At 45.3% G+C, this 18425-nt stretch overlaps 1 protein-coding gene across 1 annotated transcript in view; it reads left to right on the plus strand.

Annotated features, from left to right (window-relative positions):
• Positions 1 to 289: 289 nt before the first annotated feature.
• The window catches only part of COL6A1 (collagen type VI alpha 1 chain), a 78315-nt gene continuing 60179 nt past the window's right edge, over positions 290 to 18425 (plus strand). The window contains exons 1-4 of the mRNA XM_063116063.1: positions 290 to 583; positions 2233 to 2362; positions 6191 to 6391; positions 14737 to 14896. Coding sequence (XP_062972133.1) covers positions 475 to 583; positions 2233 to 2362; positions 6191 to 6391; positions 14737 to 14896 — 600 coding nt within the window. The 5' untranslated portion in view covers positions 290 to 474. The remainder of the gene's footprint in view (positions 584 to 2232; positions 2363 to 6190; positions 6392 to 14736; positions 14897 to 18425) is intronic.

The raw sequence follows: 18425 nt of genomic DNA on the forward strand, positions 1-18425 counted from the left end.
AACTAGTTTAAAATCTGTGGTTGCACTGTAAGGTACCAATCTGTGCAAATATATAAGGGCAAATAACAAATAATTTTGGTAATGGAATTATGCTTTACACAACCCCTAGAAGCACAACCATATTTGAGGAAAGTAACAGCAGAACTGAACTGAGCAAAGAACACTTTCAAAATGGGCTGGTTCGTTTCATGACTCAACAGCGAGGGCTGCAGTTCAGCTGAAACACCCTGTGCGCGTTCCCTCCCCTCTGGAGTGAACGGCAGCTCCGGCTACATCCACAACCTCCTCTTCAGCTGAATTCCTGATCCTTCTCCCTTCCCTCTTTCTAAACTCAGGGACAGAGTAGAAACTTAGCAAAAATTGCCCAGCAGGAACAAGTTGTCTTTCTCTGATTCTAGCCTCCCCCCCACTCTTCCCCCCCCCCCACACATTTGACTTCAAGTCTCAGTAAATGGTAACTACACTCCTTGCAAGATGAGGTTAGCCTACATTTTCCTCCCTGTCTTGCTTCAGGGCTGTTTTCTGTTGAGAAGGGTGCTCGGCCAAGGGACAGAACTATCGAGCAGCTTGGTAACCTTTCAAGGTAAGAATACATTTTCATGGCGTATGGTTTTCTCCTATCCTGTATCGAATGCCTTTTGATTACATTGAAATGATAGAGTGACATTTATCGTGCATTTGCAGTATTACTTTAGAGCAGGCTTCTCCAGAACTCTCCACGCCTCTACAAATATGAAAAATAGTTATAGGGTCGTGGTATACTTGCAATGATGGCACACAAGTGGGATGCATCATGCAGGTTTTTATTGATTTATCCTTTTTCTTTTATCAACGAATCTTCTCTCTGTTACATTGCCGTTAGATAAACCAGGGCTCCGTATAAAGAAAATAAGGTGTGGTGTGGCGTTTTGAAATACCCTGCAAATATGGTATTCCCCCTTTTGTTTCAAACATCCCCTTGAAGAATTGCTGAGAATAATTATAGTGCCCCTTTGTGATGAAGAAAAACTCTCATAATAAAATAAAAATGCCTTGAAAATGTATACTCAAGAGTATACATTTCAGCATTGAACAATAAGGCTATATGTTTAACTCTGTTTCAAATCAAACTGTGTGGAAGAGAAAAGTGTTTTATATATACTTTTAGCACAGTAAATGTTTACTGTAACCATCTATTTATATAACCCAATGTAACTATTGGTATATTCTACCTCACACTTCAATTTTTTCAGTCCCCACCTCCATTAACTCACTCCAGCAAAGTATTTTAACTGAACATGGCAACAGAGCTCTTCAGATTTCTGATGTCTGTGTTGATATGGGTGCACAGACGGCCCTGCCCTAAAACCTGTGGATTTGAGGTGATGTGTATTTGAGAACCTCACAGGGACTTTTGTGAGGTTGTGTGTACTTCATTTGCATAGGCTCTACGACTGCAGAATTTACACCTTCCATTTTTGGAGGATGTCAATTGTGTGTTCAGCAGGTAAAATTCAAATCTCATCCTCCACATGTAGATGTCCACACAGATTAACCATTTGCACAGGGCTAGTGACCATTTCAGATGTGTCCTATATGCTATGGATGAGGTTCTGTTTTCTTAATAAATATTTTGGAATTTTGGACAGTACTTCTGGCATGCCCAGACGCTCTCTTTTCTTTCCCTTTTACAGCAGGTCCTCACACCAGAAACTCCTTTTGAAACTCCTCTGAGTTTCAAAAGCAGGTTCTCATGTCTTGTGGGGTGGTTGGGTGGTCTGGGTGTACGGTGCTTGAGAAACACAAGGGGCAGACCCTACTGGGGAAACAGAGCTGGTCATCTGGATTTATTCACAGGTTCATATATATTGTTTTGTGATTTCTACACTGGTCTTGTAAGATGCTTAATTATTTGTATCCTCATATAGAAGATGGAAGGCAGGTGAGGTTAAGAGGGAGCAGCTTGTCTTAGGCCACCAAATGAGTTCACAGGAGAAGCAAGACATCCTGATTTGTACCTTAAACTGCAACCCTACACACATGTACTAGTGAGTAAGCACCACTGAACTCAGTAGGACTTACTTCTGAGTAAAACTCCAGAGGATTGCATTGGTAGTATCTTAATTGCTACAGTCCAATGCCCTCCATATAACTCAGGCGTCATCATGATGCATTACAGAGTTTCTGGAGAGTCTTGTAATAAAAAAAAGTACACCTTTTCTTTTTAAATTGCCTCTTTCTGATTTTGAACAGATTGCCCTGTGGATTTGTTTTTTGTCCTGGATACCTCTGAGAGTGTTGCCTTAAGGATAAAGCCTTTTGGGGCCTTGGTTGACCAGATCAAGACATTCACCGAACTATTCATTGATAAGTTAACTGACAGGTAAATACTGTATAAACTGAGATCTCTTGTGCTTGGGAGTCCTACAACAAATATTGTTACATTGGACCTGTATTTGGGAAGTTCTCTCACTGTGCCACCCCATCCCTTGACTGCTTTTCTCTCTCCCCACTCTCTCTCTCTCGCTCTCTCTCTCACGCACACACACACACACACACACACACACACACCTACCTGAAGCAAAAGGAAAAGCGCTTGGGAGAGCAAGTATAGGCATGCAGTTTCTGGAGAGCTAGATGATGCTGAGGCCTGAGGGTTGCATGAAAATGTCAGCTGAGGAACTTATGTGTTATGTGGGTTTCATACTTGCTAAAAATTTCTCAAGCTTCTAGATACTTTCCCCTAAGTATCAGACTGAGAGGGATGTTCTGCACTCTCTGGCTCTAAACTGCAGGTGGTGGTGCTGTTCCCTTTTTAAATGCCTGCTCTAAAAGTTTGCCAATCACAAGTTTCCATTTATCTTATACTGTTTTATGTTCCCTCAGACTCATGTAAGGGAAAGGGAGGCATCTTTTATATCTTATTATGGGTGAACTTGTTACCTCTTTACTGACCCTGCTCATTCTGAAATATAAGTTAGGGTGATAAGTCACGGGGAAAGCTATATTTCTGTGTGACAAGCAAGTATTAAAAATAATTGGCAACTCTAGTAGCTCAAATATTTGGCTTTAAAAATTGTTTGTGTTTACTAATTACCTGAATTGGATGCCCAACACATACTTTTAAATGCACCTTAATGCTTGGTGTGCAGCCCAACATTTCCCTTGCTGCAGAGGTGGAGGAAGACATCCTGAAGAGGGTTTAGGATTGCTAGCATTTTTACTGGCCCTGCTTTGGTGCCCTTAATCATTAACATTCAATGGCAGCCTGACAGGCAGAAATTAAACTGTGAAACCTTTGTGGCATGAAGATAAGAGTGATGAGAAAAGCGTTGCCTGCTTAAACTTCTGCTACATGCCAAGCCATTGTTAAAGGCATGGAAGCAGACCCAGTTGATAAAAAGGCTAGCAACTCTAGATCCCATAGTGTACTGAATTTAGGGATAAATGCCAAGTTCTACATCTAGGAAATAGAACCCAAATGCACAATTACAAGATGGGGGACACTTGGCTCAGCAATACTACATACGAGAAAGATCTTGGAATTGTTGAAGATCACAAGCTGAATATGAGCCAAAAATGTGATATGGCTGCAAGAAAGGCAAATGCTATTTTGGGCTGCGTTAATAGAAGTATAGCTTCTAAATCGCGTGAGGTACTAGTTCCTCTCTATTCAGCTCTGGTTAGGCCTCATCTAGATTTTGTGTCCAGTTCTGGGCTCCACAATTCAAGAAGGATGCAGACAAGCTGGAGCGTGTTCAGAGGAGGGCAACCACGATGATCAGGCGTCTGGAAACAAAGCCCTATGAAGAGAGACTGAAAGAACTGGGCATGTTTAGCCTGGAGAAGAGAAGATTGAGGGGAGATATGATAGCACTCTTCAAATACTTAAAAGGTTGTCGCACAGAGGAGGGCCAGGATCTCTTCTTGATCCTCCCAGAGTGCAGGACACGGAATAACGGGCTCAAGTTAAAGGAAGCCAGATTCCAGCTGGACATCAGGAAAAACGTCCCGACTGTTAGAGCAGTACGACAATGGAATCAGTTACCTAGGGAGGTTGTGGGCTCTCCCACAATAGTGGCCTTCAAGAGGCAGCTGGACAACCATCTGTCAGGGATGCTTTAGGGTGGATTCCTGCATTGAGAAGGGGGTTGGACTCAATGGCCTTGTAGGCCCCTTCCAAGTCTGCTATTCTATGATTCTATGAATTTGTACATTATGAAATCCTATCTTGAAGTATCCCATGTTTGCACTGTTTGGCACTTCAGACCATCTGCGAGCCTCTCTCTCTCTTTCTCTTTCTCTCTGTGTGTATATGTTTGTACAATGCAACAGTTTCCAATCTCTCACCATATCCTGACCTGAATGTTAGTTTATATGTTTGATGCTGCTCACTTCCCTAGAGCTGAATCTATCAGAAGAGATGGAGGAGGCAGGATGTGGTTTAAACCCCCATCTGCCAAGCAATTTGTAGTAGAGAGCAAGAGTGAGCCAGCAATGTCTAGAGAGCAAGATGGTAACGAGGACTGCATGAAATTAGAACAAAGGCCTCATATGGGCCCTTGGGCTGCAGGTTCCCGATCCCTGCTGCTAGAAGAAAAGAAGACAACTGTCCCTCTTAAAACTGATCATTGTAGATTTGTACTAGTAAATGTCATACCGAAGACTGCAAAGGTTTTTCTTTTATTATTTATTTATTTATATTTCTGTACCACCCCATAGCCAAAACACTCTGGGCAGTTTACAAAAGCAAAAAAAAAAAAAAATATTCAGCAGTTTTACATGAAAAACCTGGTAAGCTTTAGCTGGTAATTGTTTTTTCCCCAAAAAAGTAAATGTGTGAGACAGCACTAAACCTTAGTAATTACAGTATTAATTATTTATGTGAAGTAAAGGAAAGATAATTGAGTTCTGGATATTAAAATATTAGACCTCATCTCATAATGGAGAATATGGATGAATCTATTCACACGGAAGGCTTAAAAAGATGGTGATTAGGGGCCAGGGGAACCATTTACATGATTATTGATGAAATTGCTATTGTAATTGCTGCAGGGGTGGAGGAAGACATCCTGAAGAGGGTTTAGGATTGCTAGCATTTGTACTGGCCCTGCTTTGGTGCCCTTAATCATTAACGTTCAATGGCAGCCTGACAGGCAGAAATTAAACTGTGAAACCTTTGTGGCATGAAGATAGAGTGATGAGAAAAGCGTTGCCTGCTTAAACTTCTGCTACATGCCAAGCCATTGTTAAAAGCACAGGAGCAGACCCAGGGCTCTTCCACACGTCGTACTGAAAGCGCTGCCATCCGCCCCCAGTGCACCCCGAAAATGATCATGTAGCTTGCCTGTAAAAGAGATGAAGAAGACGCGTCCTTGCCAGCACCGCCACCCACCTCCCTCCTCGCCCGCTGGGTCGGAGAGCTTGGGGGAAGAAGGCGGGGTGGAGAGCGGAAGAAGCTCTCCACCCCGCCTTCTTCTGCTGAGCTCTCCGTCCTGGCGGCCGAGGAGGGAGGTGGGTGCTGGCGCCAGCAAGGACGCGTCTTCTTCATCTCTTTTACAGGCAAGCTACACGATCGTTTTCGGGGTGCACTGGGGGCGGATGGCAGCGCTTTCAGTACGACGTGTAGAAGAGCCCCCAGTTGAAAAAAGGCTAGCAACTCTAGATCCCATAGTGTACTGAATTTAGGGATAAAGGCCAAGTTCTACATCTAGGAAATAGAAACCAATACAAACTATTTGCAACCCCAAACAAGAGCAAGTGCAGAATTCTTGGGGAAATTTTGCAATTTCTCCAACTTAGATTTGTGTTCAAAAGTGCACACTTTTATATGTACAATTCTGAAAATGTGCACTTGCACACATCTGCACCTTGCAAAATGTTCTTTCCCTCCAATCCGCATTTTCATGCTTAAAAGTGTGCGTTTTTCCTGATTGAAAAAGGTTATGAAATGAGCTTTGTGGAGGAATTTAGGAAACCTGATTAAACTTGAACATTGCATGTTTGCCCATTCCTAGGTAGAAGCTGTCATTTAATAAAAACTAAAGCATTTATACATATTCCTGTCTTTCCAATTGCTTTATTGTACATAATGCGTGTGCACACATGCACTCACATGTGCGTGTGCACAAACACACACACACACACATGCACACACATGGATGTATGCAAGCAAGGGGTGCAAAACTTAACTAAGTCTTTGTCTTTGCAGATATTATCGGTGTGACCGGAATTTAGTGTGGAATGCTGGAGCCTTACATTACAGTGATGAGGTGGAGCTCATCAAGGAACTTACCCGTATGCCCAATGGGCGAGATGATTTAAAAAAAAAGGTGTCTTCCATAGTTTCTATTGGGAAAGGTACCTATACAGATTGTGCCATCAAGAGAGGGATTGAAGAGCTACTGGTTGGGTAAGTGGGAACCATAACTTTCTCATGCTGTCAAGAGAAGAAGAGAAAAGTGAGGGGAGGGGAGCTGACATCCTCTCCAGCGGGTCAAGCAAACGGTGCCATCAGTGCCTGTGAGAGGCAGCAGCTTCTGCCACAGTAGCTGTACAGGCCTGTTAACTATAGTAAGCAAAAGTCTTAAGGTACTTAGAACTCTGGATACAATTCTGCAACAAATTATAGTTCAGATTTCTGGTACAGATTTCAAAACAAAGCACATTCCTATCCTTTCGTTGTGGGTGTGCAGAAGATTTTGGAAAGGTGAGGTCTCAGAAGCTACTTTATTTTTGATGGGACTTTTCGAGCTTCATCACACGTACCTGCTTCCCTCGGATTATCCCCGTAGCGCTAAGCTTTTGCGGTTGTTGTTGTTGTTTTTGCTACCGGGCGACAGCGATCCTTTGCATACCAGGAAGTGAGTTTAAGGGGGGAAATGTAAAAAATCATAAAAAATCAATGGTTGACCCAATTCAATTCAAATTTGGTGTGCTTAAAGCTCTCCCTAATATCTATTAATGTGCCAATTTTGGTGTCTTTATCTTTAAAGCTTATGCAGATGTAAGCATTTGTTTAAAATCCTGCTCCTGTGCCCCAGCGGTGGTTTGGAAAATATGCTCAGAAAGTAGGGGCTAAATATGGCGAATCTTTTGGCTTTGAAGCACAATTAAAGCAGGATGCGTGGGAGTACTTCACAATCAAAGCAGATTATAAGGTGGAAAACTTCTGAGTCCTTTGCATGCAATTCGCAGTGATTGCACAGTATAACGCTGGTGTGATGAAGCTCTTCTATCAAATTAGCAGTCTGCTGGGAGGAAGGGCACTGATTGGATGGGAAAGATTCATGTGATCTTGGATATATTTGTTCTTCAAAACTCTCTACTATTTTCTTTATGGTTTACATTCCTCATATCCTTGATATACATCTGTGTCTCCCAAAGACCCCCTTCTCACTCTCTCTCTCTCTCACACACACACACACACACATGCACATACGCAATTCACCGGGAGCAATTGAACAATTATTGCTGTGTCTCCACCTCCTTACCCCACCCCATGCCAAGCAATTTACCTTTTGAAGAAGGAAGAGGTAGTGGCAGCTGACCCTCCTGGAGCCCCAGGGAAGTATATTTTTCCTTCAGTGTGGGACTGGAAGTATCAATCACAGAACCCCAAGTTTGAAAGATACCCTTCCAGTGTTCCTGATGGACCATCCTGGATGAAGCGGGGTTGTGGAGAGACTCCTGATACTGATGTGGAGAAGGAGCTTTTGGCCAGGTTCCTATCTGTACCATGCTGCCATTCTGTGCTAGCTGAAGCCAGACTCAGGGCCTTGCTAGACCTACCAGATATTCCACCTGGGAGTCAGGGCGACGGTGCACTACAGCTAGCGCACGCCGTCGCCCTTTTCCACACGTAAGATGCGACGGGGCAAGGAAAAGCCCCATCGCATCCGCCATTTTTTTTCAAGTTAAAGGGCCATGTATGCAGGAGCACACCGCCGCACCAGGTAAGTTTTTTTTAAAAAAAATAAAGCCCCCCCCGCTCCCCTTGCCCCTGATTCCCTCCCACAATGCCTGATGCCCCCCACCCGCTTGCTCGCCCATCCAACCCCATCCACCAGGCCCGTCCGCGTCCCTGATCTTCTCCCCCACCCTCCGCTTGCCAGGCCCGTGCCCGTTCTCCTTCCCCACCCCGCTTGCCAGGCCTGTGCCCGTGCCCGGCCCCCATCTCTCCCCCATAATTCCCCCCCCTGGCCTGATGGGCACAGCGGTCCTATGGAGCGCTGTGCCCAGTCCGTGGCTTCTCCCGGCTACTCGCGACTAAGTGAGCAGCCGGAAGTCGCTAGACTTTCCGCAGCCCCGGCCTCAGGCCGGGGCTGCGGAAAAGCCAGGCCATAAGCGAATCCGCTTATCCCGGGTTAAGGGAGGTCTTAGCCCGTCCTGACCCAGGAATCCCCTGTGCGTCATCTGGATGCACAGGAGGGAGACCGGGCCTCACACCGTGCTAAGGCCTCGTCTAGCAATGGCCTCGGGCTACGAGAACCAAGTGTCTTAGAGAGAAGGTCAAGCTTGCTGGCAAAGCCTCAGGTTTCATGCTTTGAAAAGTAATTTCAATAAAGCTTGACAATGTCAGTAGACATGAGCCACAGGTGCTGCTGGTGATGGTATTGCTGCAAGATTCCAAGACTCCAAACCTCAATTTAAGCTTAATTAAAATAAACATCACAAAACTAATTGAAATCGAATGACCTTATGCAGACTGAACAGATTATGCTATCAAGTATCCCCAAACCAGCCCTGATCACACCAGTCAGACAAAGAAGATGGGTTTGCATGATGGGTTTGCACAGGGCCTCAAGAGAAGATTGTGCAATTATAATGAAGATGTCGATGGAAATAGCAGACCACAAGCATGAACTTAAAGTGAAATAGAAGGAGTCTATTACATCACTAGAAACAAAGACCCTAAATGTCTCTCAGTTACAGATCTCAAAAACAGCAGACAAAGTGCTTGAGACTGACTTATCCTGCAAGGACAACATTGCTTCTCTCAAACAATCCAGTAGATCTACCTTGTCAACCAGATCAAAATCTTGAAAACCATTGACACCATAGAAATGTACTGGGAAGAGGCCTTGATAAGTGATTCAAGGACCTCCTCTTGGGGGCTGTCTGCATGTGGGGAAAGCCCCACGTTGGCTGTGGAACTGCACCCCGCCGATTAGATGAAACAGGCACAGCTTCACAGCCACCACAGGGCTTCCCCGTGATGCTCCAATCTGGAAAAAGTCATGGATTTACCCCAACTTTTTCAAAGGGAGTAACACCAACATGATGCTTCTGCCATGTAACGTCGCTCTGCGGCCAATCCAAGGCCAACCTTGGGGCGGAGCCTGGTGGAAGGCAACCAGCAATTGGTTGCCTTCTACCAGGAAAAGTGTGTGTGTGTGGGGGGGTGCCTCTGGGACCCAGGCGGCCACCCAGAAACCCTGCGTTCCCTCCTTGGCGACTGAATTACCTGATGCCACCCTGGGAGAGGGAGAGTGTGTGGTTGATGAGAGAGGTTGCGCCAACCTGGCGCCGTGATGACAGCACTTTGGACTTTAAGCTGGGGCACATAGACATTGAATGGGCACACAAATCACTGTCCCCAAAACCCCCAGAGGGAGAACAACATAAGGATGCCATTATCCAATTCTGCAATATTTCTGTGAAACACAACATTTAGAAATTAATTGGAGAGATCCAAAGATATCTCCTATGAAGGAAACCAACTTCATTTCCCCCAAGACCTCTCAGATGAAACACTGCAGCAAAGGAAAGCTTATTGCCCCTTTACAGAAATACTCTGAAATGTGGGAATTATTACTGGAGATGCCCAATCAAGATTAGTGTTACCCATAACAAAACGATCACTTGCACAAGGAAATGAAGAAACTTTTGGGGTCACACAACTTAATGTAGAATGGCATTCTGGGGGATGAGGAAGTGGACACTGAGGATTTGGAAAACAACAATGGCATCTGGACCTGACCTGAAGCCCACAGAACGGGTGAACAACCTTTTTGGCCTCAAGGGTTGCATTGGGCAGTGCCAGGGGCAGCACATGCACAAACACACACACACACACATGTACACACACACACACCCCGCAATATTCTCTTGCTAGTAGTAGCAAGGGAATCTCTTTCTTACCTTCGATCTCTAATCAGAAAAAAATGTATCTCATTCCATAATTTAACATGTTTAAATTAACAACTCTAAATTTTGTAGATTTCTATAAAGTTGTTTTATATCAGTGGCCTCAAGGAAAAGCCTAAACCAGGGATGGAAGGATCATTCAACTACATAAAATACTCATAAAAAGTTATAGTTGGTATCAAGATAATGTCATTTAAAGTTAGAGATTTCAAAATGCCATGTAAGAGAAGGAGAGTGCACATTTCAGTTAAAGCGGAGAAACCTGGCGCTTGTCTATATGACAACAGGATTGCTCCTCATTAAATATAAACCTGAATTTTCATTGATTCAAATGTAGGTAAAGAGTGTCACACTGCAGCAGCAGCAGCAATTTATTTTCTGAATTATTATTTTTTATACAGAGTTATAAATGTACACGTGCACATATACAATGATATGTAGCTATACATTTTATGTGCGGAGAGCGCATTTTATGACAGGGCGAGAGAGGGACTAGAAAGTTGTTCAAAGTGTGTTTCCTCCTCCATAACATGTTTCCTCCTCCATAACATGCTAGGAGAAGCGGGATCTTTTTACTCGCAGGGAGGCAATGTGTAATGCCCATGTACGAGTACAGCGAGCCGTAGCCATTCATGGCAGGCCTCCACCTGCACCACTAGGGCCGCTGCCACCGGCTGCACCACATAGCCCACCCAGGCAGAGCCGCACTGGGGCGCTTTACCATCGCTGGAGTGGGATGCTCTGTGCATACCTGCTCGCCTGAGCTCAAGTGTTCAGAGGAGGGCAACCAGGATGATCAGGGGTCTGGAAACAAAGCCCTATGAAGAGAGACTGAAAGAACTGGGCATGTTTAGCCTGGAAAAGAGAAGATTGAGGGGAGTCATGATACCACTCTTCAAATACTTAAAAGGTTGTCACACAGAGGAGGGCCAGGATCTCTTCTCGATCCTCTCAGAGTGCAGGACACGGAATAACGGGCTCAAGTTAAAGGAAGCCAGATTCCAGCTGGACATCAGGAAAAACTTCTTGACTGTTAGAGCAGTATGACAATGGAATCAGTTACCTAGCTAGGGAGGTTGTGGGCTCTTCTCCCACACTAGAGGCCTCCAAGAGGCAGCTGGACAAGCATCTGTCAGGGATGCTTTAGGGTGGATTCCTGCATTGAGCAGGGGGTTGGACTCGATGGCCTTGTAGGCCCCTTCCAACTCTGCTATTCTATGATTCTAAGTGCAGCTTGATGGGCCAGAAGCTCACGTGCCTTCTCTCCTTGCCTCTCTGGCCATGCTCTGCCCCTCCTCTAAAGGAGCTGTGCTTCCCTGCCCTTTCTAGCCTCACCGGCTGCTTCCCTCAGGAGCGACAGCAATCGAAGGCGGGGAGGGAGGGTGCCTTTGCATCTCCTCCCCTTCAGTGAGGCAGATGGAGCTGCCCATTGTGCTTGTTTTATATTGTGAAATAAATCTGTTCACAAAAACAAGGGTGCTCTTGGATCCAGATCTGTCACTTGAGGCACAGGTGAACTCAGTGGCAAAGAGCACCTTTTATCAGTTTAGGTTGATATACCAGCTGCGCCCTTATCTGGACAGAGATAGCCTAGCTACAGTTATCCATGCTCTGATAACCTCTCGTTTGGATTACTGCAGTCTGTTATACATGGGGCTGCCTTAGAAAACGGTCCGGAAGCTTCAGCTGGTACAAAACAGGGCAGCCCATTTTGCACCCCTTGCCATTACATGAATAGCTGGGCTAAAACTCGTAGGCCCTGGAATTCTTACTACTGAACTGGACTCCACTTCTGATCAGATCCTGACTATGAGCTATAGAAACCACTGCTGTGCTGGGGCCTGACAGGGGCAGGGTCTTGGGCTTGTTTTGTTTATAAATCATAACAAATTTGTGCATAGGCTGAGTTGTGTTCCTTTTATACATTGCAAAATTTTCAGATGTGTGTGAAAACTGAAGGGGGTTTGGAAACTACAGAAAATAGGAGATTGTCTGCAAAATCGGAAAGAACTCTTTTTCCCTCCAGAAAGACTTGTATTAGTAAATGAGAAGGCATCCCAACAGTCAGATGTTCACATGGTGATTAAGAACAAAAGGACAGTAGAATGATTGGGATGGGGAAAAATATGTTGCAAAATCTTTGTCCAAGTGGCATATTGCTAAAGCTAAAATTTTCTCATACAGTTGGTACCTATTTTGTGAAATATCCATTTAAAACAACTATTCCGGGGTCAGATAAAAACTCAATATATGCTGTTAAATGCCTAGGAGAAAAGCCTTAATCTGGCACCAAAAAGAGAACAATGTTGGCGTCAGGTGAACCTTGTTGGGGAGATCATTCCATAATTGGGGGCCACCACTGAAAAGGCCCTCTCCCTTGCTGCCATCCTCCGAGCTTCCCTCAGAGTAGCACCCGGGGGAGGACCTTACATGTTGAGCATAGTGTACAGGTAGGTTAATGTCGGGAGAAGCGTTCCATCAGATATTATGGTCCTAAACCGTGTAAGGCTTTAAAGGTTAAAACCAGCACTTTGAATCAGGCTCAGAAACATACAGGTACCCAAAGCAAGCAAGTCTTATATGTTCAAACCTTCTGGTCCATGTCACCAAACTAGCTGCTGCATTTTGCACAAGCTGAAGCTGAACCATCTTCAAAGGCAGCCCCACGTAGAGTGCATTGCAGTAATCTAACTTTGAGGTTACCAGAGCATAGACAACTGAAGCCAGGTTATCCCTGTCCAGATAGGGCATAGCTGGGCCACCAACCGAAGTTGGAAGAAGCACTGAGGGTAGCTGAGCCTCAAGCGACAGAGATGGTTCTGCGAGGGTGGGACGAACAAACTATGAACCTGCTTCTTCAGGGGGAGTATATCCCCATCCAGAACAGGTTGAACAGCCTCCATCAGGTCAGAAGAACCACCCATTAACAGCATCTCAGTCTTGTCTGGATTGAGTTTCAGTTTATTAGCCCACATTCAGTCCATTGTCGCAGCCAGGCACCGGTTCAACACATCCACAGCCTCGCCTGATGAAGAAGAGAAAGAGAAATAGAACTGCATCTAGTTATACATCTTGATGCATAACTAAGTTAAACATCTTCGGATTCAAATTTCACAACTGCCTGAACTCACTAGGTGTCCATAGGCAAGCTACACTAATCCTCAGCCTCCCATCTCCAATACAGGGATGTTTTTACTAATCTTCCTAGGGAGTTGTAAGAATTACAAAAAGATTACGCACTAAATCAATGCGTCTTTTTACAATCTGTTATTACAATCTGCATGACAACATCCTTGGTAATGAAGTTCAGAATCCCTGAGTATATGTTTTCTTGATACCAGCATTTCCTCATGCCGCAAGATCAAAGTAAGAAGAAATTCGGCTAAACATCTGAACTTCTTTCAAGTCTACTATTTGCCACTCAGAATTACTTAAAATGCTTCATTTTGAGTCTTCAATCTCTGTGCTGGACACCATGAGTCTTTCTACATTAGACTTTTATTGTGCGCTCATGATTAGTTACTCAAGGTAATTTGTGGGTCCTTTACACAACGTCATCATATTCCAAGGCCTCTCCCATGCTTTGCGGACATTATCGTGTTTTTCCCCCCAATGAGAAAAGTGTGGTATTTTTTCTGATTGGCGTCTATAACATCATAGAAAACTTGTGCAATTTTGCTATAGCACAGCACTACCTAGTGGTTGTGTAATAGAACATATAGAAAAGCAAAACATATATTGACACATCTGATTCTAATACCTTTTGCCACTATACTACATTAGCATATAACACTCCATCCACTGTCCCCATTAACTATTTGGAAAAGAATTTGGCAGTCATTAATGGTCCCTTCAGAAACAAGAAGCTCCATCACACCTGGGGAAAAATGCTGGCGACTGAGACTTCTCTGCTCCTGGTTTCATCGCTCAGTTACTTCCTGTTTGAAAATAGGAAGTAAACAAGGAGCAGGAGGCCCGCATTGTAATCATGCTGCTTCTCCCACACACAGCAGGAGACAGCAGCAACTGGGCTTTTTCTGGGTTTTCTTGCGGAGCAAGGAAGGCCAGAAGGGGTGAGAAAGGCAGACAACGTCATGTGAGGGACCTGCGAAAACTCCGTGAGTGCCCAGACATGAGCGCACAATAAAATTCTCATCAGATGGAGCTCAAGGTTTCAGAGAAAACTGTAGTACAATGCTCTTTCTGAGATGCAATACATAATTTTTCTCTTAAAATTAATTGATTTTTGACCAAACAAGCAGACAGTATGAAAACTCTATAAGCTTGATTCTGTCACATTGTCCACCAACACAATGTCTTCAATTGCCATCTTCATTTGGTTTCCTGGCAGTAGATTTAGTATGCCAAAGCCTCTTGAAAGATATATAGTGGTTGGACACCCTTCTAGCCTATTATTATGAATCTGCTGGTTGGATAAGTTGATCAGCAAATACTAAGCAGTGCAATTTTGTATAATTAGACATCATGATGTGGAATGTGCAACAGGCATCTAAATGAGGGAAATGTTGGGGATTATGGTGTGTTGGAGTAGTGTGCTTAAAGAGACAGTATGGATTGTTCATCAGTAGCTGGTTCAATTTTTTACAGAGGGTCTCATCTGAAGGAAAATAAATACCTGATTGTGGTGACAGATGGACATCCCTTGGAAGGCTACAAAGAGCCCTGCGGGGGACTGGAAGATGCTGCCAATGAAGCAAAGCATCTGGGGATCAAAGTGTTCTCCATCGCCATATCTCCAAACCATCTGGTATGAAATACACACACGTGGATGTTATTAGAGCAACTGCTGTCAATAATAGAGGGGATCAAAGAAGGAACAGGATATTAGGTAGTAGATTTGGCTGATTCAGTATCCCATGACCTGGAAGATGAAGTGGGTAGCCTTTGTACTAAAACCTGAATTCAAATCATCTCCAGGGCACCGCTAGCTCCCCATTGAAATATAGTATATCCAGGGAGCTTCAGCTATTGGGCAGTATAAAAATGCAATAAATAAATAAAATGATGCTGTTCAATTACAGATTCCTGGCTTGGGACATAACAGAAAGTTATGCCCAAATTGACCGGTTGTAAAGGTATAATATGCCATGTTCCTAAGGACCAGGGCCTAATCTACATCTGCCGGGGTGGTCAAGAAGTTATCCCTGTGCATCCAAATGATGCACAGCTGGTCCCAGGGTGAACCGGGGACAAGCACGCAGTTCTCTCAAGATAGATCCCCCCCCTCCCCGCTGTCTTGGACCATCCCGAACTCCGTGGGCTGTGTGGCTCTCCCTCCCGGGGTCCTCCCTCTTCCCTACAAATAGCGGGGCTCAGGAAACGGGCATGGAGCTGTGCAGGGGGAGTCCGTGGGCATCGGGGGTGAGGGGGAGAGCATTTTCACCATCTTTGGGATGGCGCTCGGCATCTTCTAGTGCGGAGTTTGTTGTGTGTGTGTGTATAAATAAATAAATAAATAATAATAATAATAACCTTCATGCAGGATCATGCTCATGCAATTGCACAAATGCTTCCTCTTTTTTTTTTTAAATGGCACCCCAGAACTTCCCTCTTTACTTCTGGGACAACACACTGGCATGTGGCCCCTGAGGGACAATCTCAGAACTGGAAGACTCTGTGATCGTCCCTTCCCACCCCCCAAAGGGCTGCAGGTGTAGTTGAGCCCTAGATGGATGTATATTAGTAAATATTCTAATATGCAAAAAAAACCCAAAAAAACCTCACACTATAATTCCTACAAAACAGCTGGTCAAGTTTTTAAGTGCCTGGCAAATCTTCAGGAGAAAGTAGTTAATATAAATCAGGAATTGCCATCAAGAAAAAACCTTTGCATATGGCCCAGCCACTAAGGCTTTCTTTGCCCATGCAATGAGTGTGTGTGTGTGTGTGAGAGAGAAGAGTGGGGTAGGGGTGGAGGCACTAACTGTTGAAAACCCTGGAAAATCTACAGTGCTTTCTGTATGTGCAGATGTCTTTTCAAACCCTACAATGACTGCAAGTAGGTTGGGGTTCGGTGGCGGCTGCTGCTGCTGCTATTGCCCTCTCCAGTATATTGATTGTACATGTGAAAGAAATGTGAAACAGCTTTTATTAGAGGATATATTTTTTTTGTCTGCTGTAGAAATCACAGGGAAACGCCAGAGAAGAGGAGACAGTGGCTCAGTTCAGACAACATGTTAGTTAATGCTGTGTGAAAACTCCACTCAACCAGGGCCAGCGCCAGGAGTAGGCAGGTCAGGCGGTCACCTAGGGTGCAGCCCCTTACGGGCGTGCTCAGGCGGGGCCGGCGGCGTTAGCACTTAGCCAGTGAGGCGGCGCTTCACTTCCTCCCTAGAAGCAGGGGAAGCAGGAGCAGAGGACGGCGCCAGCCCGTCTTTCACGCGGAGGGGCGCCACTGCGCACGTGCAGGGTCCGTTCTCCCGGCCTTTCACGTGCTGCGCGCTGAGGGAGCCTGCCTGAGTCGAGCTGGGAGCGCATCGCTGAGGGGGGCGGCATGTCGTCTCTGACGTGGCTCACTCATGTAGCTGCTCCCTGCTACAACAAGCTGCTCTGCCTGACCTCTCCCGACAGTGGCTGAGCAAGGTGGGAGCAGCAGCCAGGCTGGGGGCAAGAAGGAGCACGTGGAGGAGGGCACGGGGCTGTTTCTGCCCTTACAATTTATGAGGTAGGTTGCCCGGAGCTGCGGATTGGGGCCCTCCCGCCTTTGGAGCTGCTGCCCTCCTCTCCTCATCAGCCATGCGGGTACTGTGATGTTTGGGAGAAAGAGAGAGAGAGAGAGAAGCTGTATGTTTACGTGCCTTCTCTCCTCTTCGCTGCCCCACCGCCCACCGCCTCCCGCTCTGGACTCCAGCGAGATGGGGAGGGAATCTACACGTCGTACTGAAGGCGCTTGCATGCGCCCCCAGTACGCCCCCAAAACGATGGTGTAGATTCTGCCTACCTGCAGCCCAGAAGAGACGGAGGAGGCGGTGGCTGGGGAATCCGGCCACAGCCTTGCCGCCGCCGCCTCCCCACCGGCCTCCTGCTGCCGGGGTAAGAGCGACCCGGGTCGGAGAGTTCGGCGGAAGCGGAAGCCGAGCTCTCCGACCCGGGTCGCTCCGACCCAGGCCTCTCTTATGCTAGGCTCACAGCCACCACTCGTTGTCCCTGTATTCACCCCAGAAGTCTCTCTCCCTGACCTCATTCCAAATTCTTTGCTCAGCAGCACAAAGGGCGGACTTTATTAGGGCATTTGATGTATCAAATGCATTTTTAAACAAATTAGCTGTTCTAAGAAAAAAACATAATAAAAAGAAAATATAATAGTTCAGAAACTCTTCTTGAACAGACGAATTGAAGTTGGCAATTTGGGGTGGGGCTGCAAGTAGCTCACCTTGCCTAGGGCGCAAAATAGTCTGGCACCGGCCCTGCACTCAACAGTTGAGGATTTAGGAGGTACTCCCCACACAACATGTTCTAACTCCACCGTCGTGTAACTGTGGGCTACCATGGTGGTTCTCCCTTTTTTATTGTGAATATTGGCAAAAATAACAAAACATTGTGAAAACGGGGGGGGGCATACATTAAGTATATAGAATTATCAAATTCCATGTGCACTGTTCATTGGGGGGGGGAAGGAGAGAGTTATACAAAGGTTTCAAGAAAAGCAGATCATATATATCTGTGTGTCTTCTTGCAAGTTGCGTCTATATGACACCCGTTCAAAAGTTGATAATGTTATTAAGTGCTCGATCCATTGCATTATGGGAGGTGTGGATTTGTCCTTCCATTGTGATCGTATAAGTCTTTTGGCTGTCATAAGGGCTCTGAAAATCCGTCTGTGCTGACCACGTGTTAACTTCCAAGAAGCCGACAGGTAATTTAGGAGGACATGCACATTGTTCCATTTTATAGATTGTGAAATGTGTTGTTTGAATTGAGCCAGTTTGTCAGCCAGGTAGTCTTTGTAAACCAAAACCTACAACAAATTTAGAAATGGGCATATGGGTCTTCAAGGCTGCCTAAACTAAAGTAGTTACAATTCACTTTTATTACAAACTGGACAGCCGCATTTTGCATCACCAATCAGTCTTTAAGAGCAATCTAAGAGCTTCATCCCACGTACCTGTTTCCCTCGAATTATCCCCTACAGCGCTAAGCTGTCACCATTGTTGTTGTTGCTAATGGGCAGCTAGATCCTTTGCATACCAGGAAATGGGTTTAAGAGGGGAATTTGTAAAAAAAATCATTAAAAATCAACGAATGACCCAATCCGATTCAAATTTGGTATACTTAAA

Source organism: Elgaria multicarinata, chromosome 2, assembly GCF_023053635.1.
Source record: "Elgaria multicarinata webbii isolate HBS135686 ecotype San Diego chromosome 2, rElgMul1.1.pri, whole genome shotgun sequence".
In the NCBI taxonomy this organism is placed as follows: Eukaryota; Metazoa; Chordata; class Lepidosauria; order Squamata; family Anguidae; genus Elgaria; species Elgaria multicarinata.